Source organism: Pleurodeles waltl, chromosome 11 (genome assembly GCF_031143425.1).
Source record: "Pleurodeles waltl isolate 20211129_DDA chromosome 11, aPleWal1.hap1.20221129, whole genome shotgun sequence".
In the NCBI taxonomy this organism is placed as follows: Eukaryota; Metazoa; Chordata; class Amphibia; order Caudata; family Salamandridae; genus Pleurodeles; species Pleurodeles waltl.
The window spans coordinates 390,732,989-390,751,088 of record NC_090450.1 but is presented as its reverse complement, the minus strand read 5'-3'; the positions used below and the strand labels follow the sequence as shown (position 1 = coordinate 390,751,088).

General features: G+C 47.2%; 1 protein-coding gene across 3 annotated transcripts in view; it reads right to left on the bottom strand.

Moving 5' to 3' along the window:
- PLEKHB2 (pleckstrin homology domain containing B2) overlaps positions 1–18,100 on the bottom strand; it is a 676,701-nt gene that overhangs the window by 478,544 nt on the left and 180,057 nt on the right. For all 3 annotated transcript variants that reach the window (XM_069213723.1, XM_069213725.1, XM_069213724.1), the window contains exon 2: positions 9,877–9,922. In XM_069213723.1, coding sequence (XP_069069824.1) covers positions 9,877–9,913 — 37 coding nt within the window. In that variant the 5' untranslated portion in view covers positions 9,914–9,922. The remainder of the gene's footprint in view (positions 1–9,876; positions 9,923–18,100) is intronic.

Below are 18,100 nucleotides of genomic sequence, written 5' to 3'. Positions count from 1 at the left end.
CCAAGACCCCCACCAGGAAATTAGACTCTCCTGATTGTCACCCTTGTGTCCCACTCTGTCACCCTGTCCACCTTGAACTGCCATTGCTCCCCTTCCTATGCCCCCTTGGACAATGCACCTGTGCTACGAACAGACTGGAACAATATCCTGGACTTTCCTTCATCATCACCCCATCCCATTGCACTTCCCCATATATGTTAGCACTTCAATAAACACCCTTTGAAAAAACTCCATTTGGAGTATGTCATGTATATCAAATATGTATTCTTTGAAAGAGGTACAAACATTGCAAATTAACTGTACATATAATGAGCATAGATTAATGACCTGTAGCTGGCTGCAGTGATCACACTAGGAGTATATGTCAATTCACCAACATCTGCAAAATGAATTGCCAGAGGGAACAGTAAGTGGGCATAAAAGTGGGAAATATCAGCATGCCATTGCCACACAGATCACAACCAAAGTAATTGAAATGTAAAGTTACACTGTCCTATCCGTGTGCCATTGGAAGACCTGTCGTACAACTGATGTTCTGTTGTCCTCATCCTCATATTCTGCCTCCTCATCCTCACTGTCCACAGGGTCTACTGCTGCTACAGGGGCATCTCCAGCCTCCTCCTCCTACAGAAAAGGGACATGGCGTCTGAGGGCCAGGTTGTGCAAGATGCAGCATGCCACTACTATCTGGCAGACCTTCTTGGGTGAGTAGTACAGGGATCCACCTGTTAGACAGAGGCACCGGAACCTGGCCTTCAGGAGGCCAAAGGTCCTTTCAATTATCCTTCTGGTTCGCCCATGTGCCTCATAACGTTCTTCTGCCCTTGTCCTGGAATTCTTCACAGGGGTCAGCAGCCATGATAGGTTTGGGTAACCAGTGTCACCTGCAAATGTTGAGGGACAACTTTAGCCACACACAATCCTATGAGGTTAACACCAGAGGCATACACTAACATACACTGGGTGGAGACCAAGGCTCGTTTATTAGCCACACCCTGTGCCTCTGTGGTTAGGCCATCTCATTTGGGATGCTGCTATTCCTCAGGACAAAGGCATCATGCACTGTCCCAGGATATGTAGGCATTGACGTGGGAGAAGCACTGGCCCGCCAAGCACACCATCTGAACATTCATGGAGTGGAAACTCTTACGATTCCTGAACTCCTGTTCATTCTGGCGGTGGGGGACAAATGCAATATGTGTACCATCAATTGCCCCAATTATGTAGGGGATATGTCCCATTGCATAAAACTCGGCCTTCACTGTGGCCAAATCCTCAACCTGGGGGAAAACAATGTAGCTGCACATGTGTTTTATCAGGGCAGACAACACTCTTGTCAGCACTACTGAGAACATTGACTGTGATACTCCTGCTGCCAAGCCCACTGTCACTTGGAAAGAACCAGGTGCCGGGAAATGGAGTAAAGATAGCACTTGAACAAGAGGAGGATCCCCGTGGGGTGACGGATAGCAGATATCGGGTAAGGCTCCAATTAGGCACACAGCTCTGTGATTGTGGCCCTGTCCAGTCTATAGGTGAGTATAATGTGCATGACCTCCAGTGTAGCCAAGTCCACCAGGGGTCTGTACATGGGGGTATGTTTCCATCTTCTATTCATCTGCAGCAGTAGGTATCTAAGGGCCCCAATAGTGAGGAGGCTGTCACAAACTGAACATTGGAGCCACAACAGTAGTTAACATTCTATAAACTTGTAACGGGTCAGTGTGAATTGTGCAGTATGTGCCTATTTCTCCTGTGACGCAGCATGAATCCATAGGGCTGCGTCCCCCCCACAAAATGGCGTCCGCCTGTCTTGTGTGGAGGGACGGGTGGAAGTGAGGTAATTCTGCTGACGTTGTGCGCAGAGGCGGGAGGCAGTCGGGAACCGCAGTGCAATTCCTCATTGGTTAATATTGGGCCCTATAGGTTACAGTGGCCAATGGTGATCTACGCCGGCGGTGACGGTCTGCACCGCTGCAGATGTGACAGCCATTTTCTATCTGATTCCTCACTTGCCACCTGACCTTCCATAGGAGAGGACCTACACTGCATGTGCTGCTGTGACCTGTGTCTGCAACCTACCATGGCACGTGTGACCAGGGAAAGGGCCCCAGCCTTCACTTCGGAGGAGTTGGAGATACTGGTGGATGGGGTTCTACCCCAGTGCGGACTGCTGTATGGGCCTCCAGACCAACAGGTGAGTACACTGTGGGCACGATGCATGTGGCATGAATGCATGGAGTTGTGTGTGTGTGAAGGCCTCGTGTAAGCAGGGTGGGTGGAAGTCCTCTTTGCGGTGTGTGCCAATGGTGATAGTAACAGGTATGGTGGGCCATATGTGTAACTGGCTGGACAGTTTGTCTAATGGTGTTTTCCTGTGTGTATTTCCCTCTGCAGGTCAGCGCCCATCAAAAGAAGGGTATATGGCGTGCCATCGCCAAGGACGTGCAGACCCTGGGGGTCTATGGCAGGCAGAGCACCCATTGTCGCAAACGGTGGAAGGACTTGAGCCGCTGGGCACGGAAGATGGCGGAGGCCCAGCTGGGGATGGCCTCCCAAAGAAGAAGGGGTGCCTTTCGAATCCTGATCCCCCTGATGGCCCGCATACTGGCGGTGGCCTATCCTGAGCTGGATGGATGCTTGAGGGCATCACAGCAGCCACAAGGGGGGTGAGTACAGTGTCTATCATTACAACATACGGCTGGTGGGGTAGTATCCGGGTGGTGGATGTGTGATAGTGGGTGCCCCAGGCCAGGCCTGACATAGCAGCGTAGGTCCTCTGGTGGCTAGGGTTCTGATGGGATAATCCTGCCTACCTAGCTTGTTAGCATCCACTACTGGTCAGGGCTGAGTGGGTCCCAGGTGTGCTGCAGTTGGTGGTGTGTGCCCCTCCTTATGCCTTGGTGGCTAGCAATATCAGTGGTGGGGCAATGCATAGTGCATAGGCCTGTTCCCTGTGTGTGAGGGTGCTGTGTACGCCAACGGTGGTGTTGGTGCAGCCACTGACCTAGTATATCCTTTGTGTCTCTCCCCCCCTTTCTTGTTTTGTCATCCTGTCCTTATTTGCATTAACATAATCTGGCAGAGGAGTAGAGGCACCGGCGACGGAGAGAGCTGCACACCACAGGACCCAGGAGGCAGAGTCCAGCGACACTGAGGGCACAAGTGGGACGGAGGGCGAGGGGAGCACCACGGCAGAGACTGGAGGGGACAATTCAGACACAGATACCTTCTCCGATGGACGCTCCCTGGTGGTGGCAGACACTTCTGTGACCACCCCAGCTACAGGTACAGCCGACACCCCTGTACCAGCAGCCCCTCAGCGAGGTTCCTGCGCCCCCTCACCCAGGAGGGTGGGCATCTCCTTCGCCCCAGTGAGCCCTGCTGCCCTGAGTGAGGAGGCTATTGACCTCCTGAGATCCATCTCTGTAGGGCAGTCAACCATTGTGAATGCCATAAAGGGGCTGGCAGCCCAGATGCAACAATCTAATGCATTCCTGGAGGGCATTCACACTGGATTGTGTCCCAACAAAGATCAATCCAGGCCCTGGCCTCCTCTCTGATGGAAGCCATTGTCCCTGTTTCTATCGCCCCCCCTCCAACTGCCACTTCACAGTCCCATTCCCCTCAACCTCAACCCATCCCAAGCACACAGCCAGACGAGCATGCACACAGGACAACACCCAAGAGTGTCACAGGCAAACACAAGCATCACACTTCATCCCACAGGAACTCACATGAACACCATCCAGTTGAAGACAAAACAACATCCACTATTTCCACTGTCTCCCCCTCCTCCACCTCACACCCATTTTCGCCCACACACACACCTGCATGCACAACATCATCATCCACTACCTGCATCATCACCACACCAAGCAGAACACACACCTCACTGGCAGACACCTGCACAACATCCATGCATACGTCCCCTGTGTCCTCTCCCACTGGGTCTGTCTCCCCCTCCTAAGGTACACAAACGCAAGCACTCAGACACCCAACAGCCATCCACCTCACAACAGCATACAGCCCATGCACCTGCACCCAAATCCAGCAAACACCTCCAACAACCACTGCCTCTTCCACCATCCCCATTCCTTCTCCCTCTTCCCGCCCCAATGTCCCTAAGAAACTTTTCCTATCCACCACTGACCTCTTCCCTACCCCCCACCCCGTCCTGCACGTATGGGCCAGGGTATTACGAATCCAGGCAAGCACCTCAGCCACACAGTCCACGTGCCTCGTTTCATCCTCACCTACTTGTGGTGGAAAGCATTTCAGGCCACATATACTGAAGGGTAAAGAGCCTGTACCAGCTAGCTGAAAGGGAATAGAGCCTGCACCTACCATTCGAAAGGAGAAGGAGCCTGCACCAGCAGGCAAGAAGGGCAAGGAGCCTGCACCAGCAGCTGTTACGGAGCCCCCACCACCACCATGGGTGTGCAGCCATCCGAGGGTGCAGGGGCTGTGCAGGAGCCTCCCACCACAGTGCAGCCATCCGAGGGTGCAAGGGCTATGCAGGAGCCTCCCACCACCACCAGCAGCAGCACCGCCACCACAGTGCAGCCGTCACTGCAGGCGGACGCAATGTGATCCTGCCTCCATGGGCTGCTGTGCAGCCTGTCCACTACAGAACCAGTGGGGAAGACACCCACTTGAGAGACTGTGGCTTTGCAATCCCCAGGACCAAGCACAGGGCAGGTTGCCCCCTCCAAAACCAGTGGTCTTGTTTCCGCTCCTGGTAGAGGTGTCCCCACTTACCCTGAGGTGCCAGCCTATTTGCCAACTGATGCCCCTGCAGTGTTCTCTCCGTATTGATGCAGGTGACAAGTGGGGCCTTGGACTTTGCCTTGTGGCCATGTGACCCACACAAACTGAGGACTGGAAGGTGTCCCTTTTCATGTACATTTGTAGATATTTGTAACATTGGCTAAATTATTTTTATACTGTGTTGATCTTATTACAATCACTTTAGTAAATTTGTGTTGTCCTTGGATTATTCAGCCAATTTAGGTGGATTAACTTATTTTCTTCTGCATCTGGTTGTGGGTATGGTGTGTGTGTATGGGGTGTGTGTTGTGTGTGTGTGTCACTCTCGTTTTCCTCCCTTGTGTGCTAGGCAGCTGTACTCACCGTCGTCGTCTTCGCCGGCATTGGTGTTCGTGGTGGAGCAGACCGTAAAATATCATTGGAAATACATGCAGTTCTGCTTCCATGAAGGCGTGGTTCTTTCCTGTGTCTCCAATGGTGAGTCCTTTCACTTCTGAGCTCTGTTTCTGCCAGGCTTTTGATGTCGCAGGTACCACTCTGGAAAAGGTGGCGAATTGCCTGCTCATAATTTGGTGGGCGGAACTTTGACTTCCGCCTGGCTGTAGGCAGCTACCGCTGTGGTGCCTGTTGTTTCCGCCCTGGCGATCAGTGTGGTATATATGCTGTCTTTCAGAGATCTTTCCACCAAGGTCATAATTTGGTGGTAGTGACCGACGGCCTGTTGGCGGTTTTACCACCACTTTATCACCGACCGCCAGGGTCGTAATTAGGGCCTTACTCACTTTGCACCTAGCCTTCAGTAAATGAAGGTTAGACATATAGGTGACTTATAAGATACTTAAGTGCAGTGAAAATGGCTGTGAAATAGTCTGTGCACTATTTCACTCAAGCTGCAGTGGCAGTCCTGAAGAAAGGTTTGTCTGAGCTTGTTATGGGTGGCAAAAGAAATGCTGCAGCCCATACGCATCTCCTGGAACCCCAATGCCCTGGATACTTAGGTACCATATACTAGGGACTTATATGGGGGGGTCTAGTGTGCCAATTGGAATTGGAATATGAAGTCACTAAACTATACTGACTAATTTGGAAGAAGAGATCATAAGCGTTGAAGTTCTGGTTAGCAGAACGTCAGTGACACAGTTAAGCACTACTGACAACACACACATTAGGCCACAAACTGCAAGCACTGACGTCCTGGCCAGCAGGATCCCAGTGAGACAGGCACAACATACTGACAAACAGGCAGAAATTGGGGGTAACATGCCAAGAAAGATGATACTTTCCAACATTGAGGTGCTCTGGAAGGGTGTAATTGGTGAATGAATGTAATGTTAGGTAGCACTTTAGAACTGCAACTGCTAGGGGTGCTATTCACAAATTTGTGGCGATTGAGTCACATCAATGCGAGATTAAGGCAGATTACTATGAAATTCATTAGGCCATCTACACCATGTGGCAAGCTGAGTGTGAGATCTGGGCTATTTCAACATGACTATAGACGTGCTGTCCATGTGGCATCCATGTAACTATGAGAATTTCAAGAATATCTTTAGAGTTAAAAACTCTGTGTCTGACGTGAAACTCAAAATTCAGTCCAATGCAGACAGAGATGAGGACCCAACGGTTACAGATATTTGATCTTTATTAAAATATTATTGCACTTTGACAACATAGTTCAATATTGTGTGGATGGTGTTGATACCTGCTATGATGGATAATGACTTCATGGTTTAAGGAATGACAGCTATGGACATGTTTGTACTTTCCTATTGATATATCACTTGTCACCACTTCAAGACCTTCAGTTGTCATAATTGCTTTGTAATACATATTATCCTGAACAAAATAAGACACTTAAGGTCTATGCACAATGTTTGCTTTTCAAGACAGAAGCAAAGAAAAGACCTGGGAAGCCCATAAACAGACGAACAGATGAGTATTTTCCAGCCAAGGAACGCTGGGTAGGCCATCGCATGTCTGGGCTGAACCAAATATGGGATTGTTCAAAGTCTTAACAGAGAATCATGGTCTGACCCACAGTGCCACACTTGTTGTTTTATAAGAGTTGTGTGTTACAAGTAAAGGAAGCCCCAATCATACATTGGAATCTCCGGTTGGGAATGGAAAATAGGCGATTGGCTGTGTTGGGATTTTCTAATTGGCAAATTTCTGAGATCAGATGATTACTTCTTATTTTGCACGGTCTTTGGCATAGGGTAGTAACACCCTGCCAAAAAGGTCCTCTGTGAAAATTACAACAGCCTTCTGTACAAGATGGAACCAGCAGGTCCATTTGAGTCACCATTTTACAAACTGTTTGTAGGGAATCCTCTATCACACTTTGCAGAAGCTCTGTGTGAGGTGATGGGAGAATTTGTCATGACCACTTCCTAATTGTTGCAAACATGCAGGTAATTATAAATTCGGCATCTGCTAAACTCATCATCTTGTCGGTTCGTAGGCACAGGATCTCAGGTAAGGTTACGTACGGGCCTGACTGAACTGATGAGGTTACCTATGTATGGCAGTACACTGTTTTCCCCCTTTCGCATCATGTTGGCACAACATTTTTTAAGTTGTGCCAAATGTTTTCAATTGCTTGCTTTTAATTGCCGCATATTTTTGTTCATGTGGCCTTTTTAGTGCTTCAACGTACTGAACTAATTTTTCTTCATAATTTTCACCAGGCATTGCTTTCTTTTTATCACTTCACTAATTTCAACAGTACACAAATGTTTGTGTATTGCACTTTAAATACCAAGACTACTGTGGCCATATTCAGTATAGGGTGCCCCAGAGCCGAAAGGGCATGTGCTCATGTTTTTTGCTTCTCTGGGGCACTGAAGTGTTGCAGAAGGGCTGCAGACACTTCATTGGCCCCTTCTGTAATACAGATAGCGCAGGCGCACATACTGTGCCGGTGCTCCCTTAAGATGGCTTTTCTGCACCTGCATGAGAGCACAGTTCCAGGCAAATGTGGGATATAGACTACTTCTGCACTAGGAGCATATTATGTCCTTACAAAGAGGGTGCACTGTCCCTGTTTGTGTCATGGCACACCTTCAAATGGGTGCACTGGGCGCAAACGTGGGATGTGTCTACCCTGTTACTAATGATAAGCTGCCCTCAGGCCAGAAGCAAATCTGCAGGTATAGGAATGTACCATCTTCCTTGGCATGTTGGCAGTATGTTTTTGCCTGTCTTTCTGGGATCCTGCTGGTCAGGACCCCAGTGCTCATCATTTATGGCCTAATGTGTATGCCTCTGTAGTGCCTCACTGTGTCACTGAGGCTCTGCAAATCAGAACCTCAATGCTTATGCTCTCTCTGCTTTTAAAGTTGTCACTGTAGGTCAGTGACTTAATTTACCAATTTCAATTGGCACACTGGACACCCCTTATAACTCCCTGGTACACGGTACCTAGGTACCCAGGGCTTGGGGTTCCAGGAGATCCATATGGGCTGCAGCATTTCTTTTGCCACCCAGAGGAAGCTCAGGCAAACCCCTATACAGGACTGCCACTGCAGCCTGCCTGAAATAGCGCACACATTATTTCACAACCATTTTTAATACACTTAAGTAACTTAAGTCACCTATATTTCTAACTTTCACTTGCTGAGGATTAGGTGCAAAGTTACTAAGTGTGAGGGCAACCGTGCACTAGCAAAGGTGCCCCCACATAGTTCAGGGCCATTTCCCCAGACATTTTGAGTGCGGAGATGCCATTACATGTGTGCACTACATATAGGTCAATACCTATATGTAGCTTCACAATGGTAACTTCGAATATGGCCATGTAACATGTCTAAGATCATAAAATTGTCCCCCATTCCAAATCTGATACTGGGGAGCCAATTCCATGCATCCACACTAAGTAACTTGCCACCCAACCTTCACCAAGTGAGGGTTAGACATATAGGTGACTTATAAGTTACTTATGTGCAGTGAAAAATGGCTGTGAAATAACGTGGAAGTCATTTCACTCAGGCAGCAGTGGAAGGCCTGTGTAAGAATTGTCAGAGCTCCCTATGGGTGGCAAAAGAAATGCTGCAGCCCATAGGGATCTCCTGGAACCCCAATATCCTGGGTACCTAAGTACCATATACAAGGGAATTATATGGGTGTACTAGTGTGCCAATGAGAATTGGTAAATTTAGTCACTAGCCTGCAGTGACAATTTTAGAAAGCAGAGAGAGCATAAACACTGAGGTTCTGGTTAGCAGAGCCTCAGTGATACAGTTAGGCATCACACAGGGAACACATATAGGCCACAAACTTATGAGCTCTGGGGTCCTGGCTAGCAGGGTCCCAGTGACACATAACAAACATACTGAAAACATAGGGTTTTCACTATGAGCACTGGGCCCTGGCTAGCAGGATCCCAGTGAGACAGTGAAAACACCCTGACATATACTCACAAACAGGCCAAAAGTGGGGGTAACAAGGCTAGAAAGAGGCTACCTTCCTACACTGGCAACAACACAGTCAAGCAGGTGGTATTTCATATCTTTGTTTTTATTTTATTTCTCTAAGTTGTTTTGCTAACAGAGGTTTAACTAAAGGAACCAATGAAACAATGCCTCCATTTTCATATATCACGCTTTGTAACAGAAGAGAGGCACTTTAATATCTTTCTAAATATTTTGCAATATATGCAAAAAAACTAAAATGTTCTAAAGGAGACATTACTGTAGCGCAAGACACCAGGTATGTCACTTTGGCTAAATGTTAATAATCATAATTTTCATCAACATCATAAAACACAGCTGCCTTTTTGACACAGGAATAAAGGATAGAGTTCCAACAAGAACTCCGATAAGAATCACAGGTATGAGCATTCATTTACCAAAGTATGAACACCATATGCTACGTTATAGAGACCATCACAATTAATAGTTTTTTCACATCTAAAACATGCACCTAAGCTTAATACAGCAGACCAGAACACAAGAATACTGGGCCGTAGGTACTTTCACCTCAAACGTTGTTAGTCAGAGTAGATCGCAAACCAAAATCCCAACATCTTGCTGATCCTCCCACCTGGCTCAGGGGAGAAGAAAAGACCATTCTGAATATCAAGAGACAAAATGAAATGAGATCACTTACTTTGGCGCAGCAGCCAGCCACTCTTCAGGAACGCCATTCTTGACCCCTAGTGATGCACAGGGAGCACAAAGTTAGCTTGGCAGATCTTTTTTATGGAGGTGATTATTTCCTTTTACTGCACAGACAAATGTTCCTTTCATCACGAATAGCGGGTATTTGTTTTTCAGCTACCTGACAGAATCGTTCAAAGCACAGATATTCCATAATGTTTTATTGGGGACAAGAAAAACTATTTGGGTTTCCATTACAGCACACTGAAGGCAATACTACCAAGATGACGAACACTGTCACTGGCAAATCTAAAACACATTAAACATCGACGTCAAGAAAACATCAAACACTCAACACCCATTTGAGATTTCTTTTTAATGCACAGGGTGCCCTGTGACCCAATAAGGAAGTTCCAGTCTAACATTTTTTAAACACTTTCAAAATAAATGAAACATATCTTCAAAGGACTATTGCGGCCCGGTCCAAAGGACTGCTTTACATGCCCCCATAACAAGTGGACCAATAATCCGAATGGGTCAACAGTTGGAGTTACTCACCCCATCGAGATTACAAGTCTCCTGGGAGCAATGCAGTGGTTTTCACTCGGACACTATATCTACAAACAAAGTGTCCCTGTGAAATACTAAGCAAAAACGTATAGGAATCAGAGTAAAAACACAAATTCTGGATGGTATTCACCAAAAAACATGTAAGGGAAGCAATGTCAGCCTACTCCCACAAAAGAGACTAATGCGTGTAGTATCTGGTGGGTACGGGAATTACCAAATCGTCTCCAGGAAAATGACGGGTCCCACAATGGTGACCAAAAACTTGTGATGCAATTTCTGAACTCCATTATAGATGAATGCCATACTGGATATGCATCAAAGAGGGTACTTGGCGGGCTGAGTAGGGAATATTTTGTTTATACTCACCCAGAAAGCTATTGAGTAAGCAAAGGAATCAAGTCCAACTTCTGCCCAGGTTAGCCTATGGGTATGGTCATATGGTGGATGGGATGTCCGTCATATTTGTGACAGAGTAACCCATCCACCAAACTGTAAATCAGGCCCTACGTTTCCATACTAGTCTGTATTGCTCGAGAAAGTGTGTGACACAGCTGAGCAAGTGAAGATTATGGCTCTGTGGTTGAAGCCAGTAAGGTGGCAAAGGGTCTTACTTTGGAAGACAAATCTTTAAAATACATCAGGCTACTCAAGCAGCAAATCAGTCTCAGACATGATTCAGCTGTGAGACAATCTGTTATCCATGTCTTTGGCCCAGTATTCTTGTGTTCTGGTCTGCTGTATTGAGCTTTCAACATTGTTTTGACACAAGCTTAGAGATAAATCAAGTTTTGATTGATAAAATTCAATGATTCACAAGAAAATTGGAAAGGTAACCCAGCTGTCATTCCTGAGAGATGTCAATTCAGGATACTCTAAAGTAATCATTCCCTTCTGCTTCAACCACTACCACCACCACAGTCTGTGATGTTACTATTCCCCATGGTGAGGCAAAGGAGGTACGTGCTCTCCACCATGTCCAGTGGGCATTAGGGCCCACAAGGTGGCCTCCCCAGGTTTGAGGGAGGGAAGTCTCTCCCCTTTCCAGTGATACCTTTCTCAAAACATTTCCTGTTAGTCGACTCCGGATGGACAGCGATCCATGAGCTGGAACCCCTAGACAACAGGGAATTTATACAATTTTGGGGTTCGATCTCCAAGACATGGGCTGACCCCCACTGAGGAGCATGTTTTCTATTGGAGAAATTTTGTTTCCTCTATGTGGATAGTCCCCGGGGGTAAAAGAGCGGCAGACACAAATTTCTTTGTTTTGGGGGTCGACCAAACCTGGTAATAATGGCCGACCCCCATATGAGGGGCAGCTCTGTGTGGTGTTAGTGGGACCCTAGTGAGGCAGAACAACATTTACCGGCACTATTGACACCTGGAGGAGCTTCCTCCCCCACCTGTCAGCTCTATCTCCTTCAGCACGGGCCACTTTATGTGGTGTTTGTGAGACCTGGGGTAGCCAGAAATACATTTACCGCCCTTCTTCAAGCCTGGAAGCACTTCCTCTCCTGCCTGCCAACCCTTATCTCCCCACAGTAGTCCCACATCACGGGCTGCTTTGTGTGGTGTTCGAGGGACCCGGGGGAGTCAGACCTACATTTACAGGGACCCTTCACAGCTGTAGGCACTTGCTCTTCCGCCTGCGGGCCCTAATCTCAACGCACTAGTCGCGCAGTGTGGGCTTCTTTATGTGGTGTTTGTGAGACCCGGAGGAACCAGACCTACACTTACCGTCACTCTTCGCACCTGGGGGCGCTTACTCCCCAACTTGCTGGTCCTCATCTCCGTGCTCTAGTCCCGAAGTGCGGGTTGCTTTGTGGGGTGTTCGTGGAACCTGGGGGAGCCAGAACTACATTTACTGGCACTCTTCGCACCTGGAGGCGCTTCCTCCCCCGCCTGCCAGCCCTTATCTCTGCACACTAGTCCCGCAGTGCAAGCTGTATTGCGTGGTGGTCGTGGGACCCAGGGGAGGCAGAACTACATTTACCGGCATTCTTCGTGCCTGGAGGCGCTTCCTCCCCCACCTGCTGGCCCTTATCTCCGTGCACTAGTCCAGCAGGTTGGGACCCATGTCCGGGAGAAGACCGGACCAAGAGTGGGCCTATCTGTGACCATCGGCGGATGAACAAGGCAGGGCTTGGCCTGGTCGCCTGGTCCTGGGATTGGTAGTAAGGTTATTGTAGATTCTTACATTTTGTCTTTGATGTAAGTAATAAGGTATATACTGCTGAAATGGGGAAGAAAACGGCTCCAAGCAGTTTGGCCACGACAAGCAGTAATCACACCACGACAGGCTCTTATCTGGCAAGGGCAGTTGGAGTCATCTCCAAACAAATTGATGTGGCCGAACAACATTTATCTTTAGGTGAGATTGGGCCAGCTTTGCCTCCAGGGTTTGGTGAATCCACAGTCCTTATTGTGGCTCCCACTCAGGATGTGGGCAGAGAAGGAAGGGGGAATAATAATATTGCTTTACCATCGGATAATCAGTCCTCGACGTGTGGCTCATCAGGAGGCTGCTATTGGACATCCTCCCCCAGAAACTGTGGTAAATACCTCGTCAGTGGGTTTAGCCCCCCTGCTTCCCAGGGTGTTCAGTCAGGCAAATATGTCAGCTCTGTTTCTGTTTCGCCTGCCCTCATAGTCACCCCAGTGAATAGGCATACTATTGTAAGCAAACCTGGTTTGCAGTCTACCAGGAAGTGTGTGAACAGGTCCAGAGTACTCCAGCTCCCGCCAGAGACTACCCCTTTTGACATTGTTCTAAAAAATGTTCTGCCACTTGCACAGGGACAGAAAGAGGCCTTTGATCGATCAATTGAAGAGTAAGGTTATCAAATGGTTTACTCAAAATTCAGATTTGTATACTTATGGGTTTTAAGCAAATTCCATTCTAGATAGGGAACAGGTGAAATGGGTTGGATGCTACCTAAAAGGGAGGATGGGGACTGTATTGTTGTACATTTTGCACACAGGTCAATCGTGGGTGCTCTTTTCAATCAACTAGCCTTGGCCAAATACCCTACAGGTCATGTTAATATGCTTCTCCTGTTTTTTTTATAGGCATGTTCCAGTGCAAGTTTCATGATCTGCAGAAGGAATTTCGCATGGTCATAATATGTATAATATCTTTACATTTAATTGATTTTCTTCTTTGGAACAGGTGGACTGACATTCATCTAGGGAGCAAGTATTGGACTCCGTTGATGTTCATAGGGCTCTTTCCACACCAACAGAGATCAAAGGATAGTCTTGTCCTTTGATTTTAGTTCATTCTCTCTGCAATGATGCTCCTAGTACAGTCCCCTTCCAGGTGTTAGACACCTCTAAATCATCTGATCTCCACATGTCATACAGACATTCACCCCCACTGGATCACTGTGATTTTAAATGTTTATTATGGAATGTGGCTGAAATTGCAAGCGAGATTGGGGATCAAGAATGGCATAATTTAGTGTTGGAGTATGATACTGTTTGTCTGCAAGAGACTTGTCTAAAGAGGAGGGTCTATATTGATGGGTTTCCATCAGTTCAGACACCGGCAGAAATGTCTCGAGTTGGGCATAACAAGGATAGGGTCTTCTTACGCTGCTATCTACCTCCTCAAACAGTAGGATATTAAAGATCTACTAAGTCTCCCCATCTTCAAATAATTAGCACATCTTCTGGCAGCAACTTGGTTCTTCTAATTGTAAATTTTATTATAATTATTTTGTTAGGACAAATGAGGAAATCATTACTGTACTGGATAGAACTTTGAGCTCTGTTTTAGATGATCTTACTTATTATTATTATGCTATATGGGGTGGTGACTTTAATTAAGTTGTGTTGCACTGGTGGTTCTAATATATGCTGTATTCCTGATCCAGATGCTGTAGACCCTGCTCACTTTGAACAGTCTCCTTGTGGTGGTTTGTTTAACTCTTTGCTGTTTAGCTAGTCCTTTTCGCTCACAGTGGACTTAAGTGACTAACCATTGGATGACTGTATATCCTTTATGGGGAGAGGGAATGGGAGTCTAGATTCCAGCAGTGGTTTGACAGCTACTGCTCAAGGGCTTATAGAAACCTGATTGGTGCTTTAAATCAGGTCTCACGAGTTAGGGGGTCGATGGCGTGCCTTCTTTGAAATTATAAACAGGCCACAATTGAAAGGAAAAAGGATATAGCAAGTGATGCTTAGGACAAATGTAATAGAACTAGTGCTGGTGGAGACCACTCGCTTTTCTGGAAGATAGTGAATGTTCTTTTTTTAAATGACCTTGATAACTCCGCCGTGGATGTCAATATACTTCCCAAAGAGGGGAATTATTATTTTTCAACCGTTTATTCAAGCGATAGAGATGAGGGTGATGCTATGCTATTTCCAAGGACAGCGCCGAGGACCAAATGTTGGGACTACCTACAGTGAGGTGATGTCAGTCTTGAGTCGGTTTAGGATAAATAAGGCCACAGGCCCTGGTGGGGTCCCGGTTGATCTTTTTTTTTTTTTTTAGACAACTTAGAACAGGGGGCCCCACTCCTGACAAATGTTTTGCGCGCTGTGGCTGAAGTTGGCCCCCCTAAGTAGTGGTGCAGGGCTCACATTATACCCATTTTAAAAAAGGGTAATAGATCTGACCCTTGCTCTTCCCACCTGACCTCATTAACTCTACTTGGGTTTAGACACAGGCTGGGTACGCTTGAACAATGCCTCAACCTTCATATTCTGAGATGAAAGTTGTGAGAAATGGAGTCACTGGTTGGCAGTCCGTTTGCAGTCTGTCCAAGCAGGGACCCTCACTCTAGTCAGGGCAATGGAGAAACACACTTAAATAACCCCTGCTTGCCCCCTTGGTAGCTTGGCACAAGCAGACAGGGTTATCTCAGAAGCAATGTGTAAAGTATTTGTACCAACACACACAGTAATACAGTGAAACACTACAAAATGGACACCACACCAGTTTAGAAAAATAGGTAATATTTATCTAAATCAAACAAGAAAAAAAAATGACAGAAATCCAGCATACACAAGATAAGATATGAATTTCCAAAAGAATAAAAGTCTTGCTCCATAGAAAACAATAACAACGTTGATTTTACAAAAAGTATCTGGCTTGAGTCAAAAATAAAGTCGCACGGGTGAGGGTGCGTCGGAAAAGTTGGCGATGCGTAGATTCTTTACTTGTAAGTGAGGCCGTGTGTCGTTGTTTTCTCCGGTCCGGTTGATGATGCATAGTTTTTCTCCGTTGCAAGAGAGAGATGCATCGATTTCCGGACAGGGCACCTCAGATTCGTGTCAATGCACAATGACTTTGACGCCCAAGGACGATGTGTGAGAGATTTGGTTGCAAAGTTTAAGAAAATTGCACTGTGTGGGGTTTGTGTCGTTATCAGCAGCTGCAAGCAGGTGTTGCATCATTTTTCCAGCCGCGATGTGCGATCTACAAGCCGCAATGCAGGTGGGGCGTTGATTTTAGCCGCGAAGCGGGCTTCTTGACGTTCATCAGCCGTGTTGCAGATGGTGCCTCGAAAATTTCCCCACATGGCGTTCTGTGCATGGATTTCAGCTCTTGTTCTGCCAAATTCACCTTTCAAGGGCCCAGGAACTGGATAGGGCACCACTTGGCAGGGCAGGAGTCTCAGCAGAGAGACCAGGTGCTGGCAGAGGAAATCAAGGCAGTTTTAAACTGGTAAATAGACTCTGCAGAAGTGTTTTGCAAGGTGCTTGCTTGTGGTGACTTCAGAGAAATCAAAAGCAACAAGCATTTGTAATGTAATAGGTCTTGCATTTGCTCGTGTTAGAGCTATTGGAGTTGTAAATTCCTCATGGGCTTTTCTTGCCACATAACTTGAAAATGAAAAGTAAAACAGTTGACATAAGCAAGTGTAGGAAAGTATTGGTAATGTAGTTGGGGTTGGTCTTGTTAGGGAGACCATAGAGGCTGTTTTAGTCTCTGGTGGTGGCATTGATTTTGCCACCTTGGTTGCTTGTCCCCTTAATATGGGTAAGTACAAGCAACTTCCCCTAATCAATGGTGTTGAGGTTGAGGCCTACAGGGAAACAGGAGCAAGGGTAACTATGGTGATAGAAAAACTGGTCCACCCTGATCAACACCTACTTGGTCAGCGGTACCAAGTGACAGACGCTCATAACAACACTCTTAGCCATCCCATGGCTGTTGTGAGTCTCAACTGGGGGAGGTGGGGTGGGAGGGTGGGGGGGGGGGTTACTGGTCCAAAGAAAGTTGTGGTACCCACTGATTTACCTGTAGACTGTCTACTAGGAAACGATTTGGAGACATCAGCTTGGGCAGAAGTGGAGTTGGAGGCCCATGCAGCAATGCTGGGCATTCCTGGGCATATTTTTGCTTTGACAAAGGCTCAGGCCAAGAAGCAAAAAGGACAGGGTAACTTGGATCCTGGAACAATGGACCAAGTGCTCCCTAAAGCCAGAGGTAGGAAGGGTAAACACCTACCCACTACCCCTCCCTTTACAGATGATTCCCCTTTTGAGGAAGAGGAATTCTCTCCCTGTGCAGAACCTACACCAGATGAGCTGGCAGCAGACACTGCTGAGCTTTTGGGTGCAGGGGGCCTGCCAGGGAAGAGCTGAGTGTGGCACAGCAAACCTGTCCCACATTAGAGGGTCTCAGACAGCATGCTATCAAACAGCAGAATGGGGATGTCAGTGTCAGTCATAAGGTGTACTGGGAAGACAACCTCTTATACACAGAGTCAAGGGACCCAAAACCTGAAGCTGCCAGAAGATTGGCCATTCCCCTGCAGTACAGAGAGTTTCTTCTCACCCTAGCACATGACATTCCTTTGGCTGGGCATTTAGGGCAGACGAAAACTTGGGAAAGACTTGTCCCCTTGTTTCACTGGCCTCATATGTCAGAGGACACAAAAGACTTTCGTAAATCTTGTGTGACCTGCCAAGCCAGTGGCAAGACTGGTGGCACTCCAAAGGCCCCTCTAATTCCACTTCCAGTGGTTGGGGTGCCCTTTGAAAGGGTAGGGGTTGACATAGTTGGTTCCCTTGACCCTCCAACTGCTTCAGGCAATAGATTTATCTTGGTGGTAGTGGACCATGCCACAAGATATCCTGAAGCCATACCTTTAAGGACCACTACAGCTCCTGCAGTGGCAAAGGCCCTCCTAGGAATCTTTTCCAGCTTACCTACAAGTTCACCACCCCTTACCATCCACAAAAAAATGGTCTGGTTGAGAGCTTTAATAAAACTCTCAAAGGTATGATAATGGGACTCCCTGAAAAACTCAGGAGGAGGTGGGATGTCCTGTTACCTTGCCTCCTTTTTGCTTACAGGGAGGTACCCCAGAAAGGAGTGGGCTTCAGCCCCTTTGAACTCCTCTTTGGGCACCCTGTAAGAGGTCCATTTGCTCTTGTGAAGGAGGGTTGGGAACAACCTTTAAAAGCTCCTAAACAGGACATAGTAGACTATGTACTTGGCCTAAGATCTAGAATGGCTGAGTATATGAAAAAGGCCAGTAAAAACATTCAGGCCAGCCAAGAGCTACAAAAACAATGGCATGACCAGAAGGCTGTCCTGACCCAGTACCTACCAGGACAGAAGGTGTCGGTATTGGAGCCTGTGGCCCCAAGAGCACTCCAGGACAAATGGAGTGGACCCCATCTAATTGTTGAGAAGGAGGGTG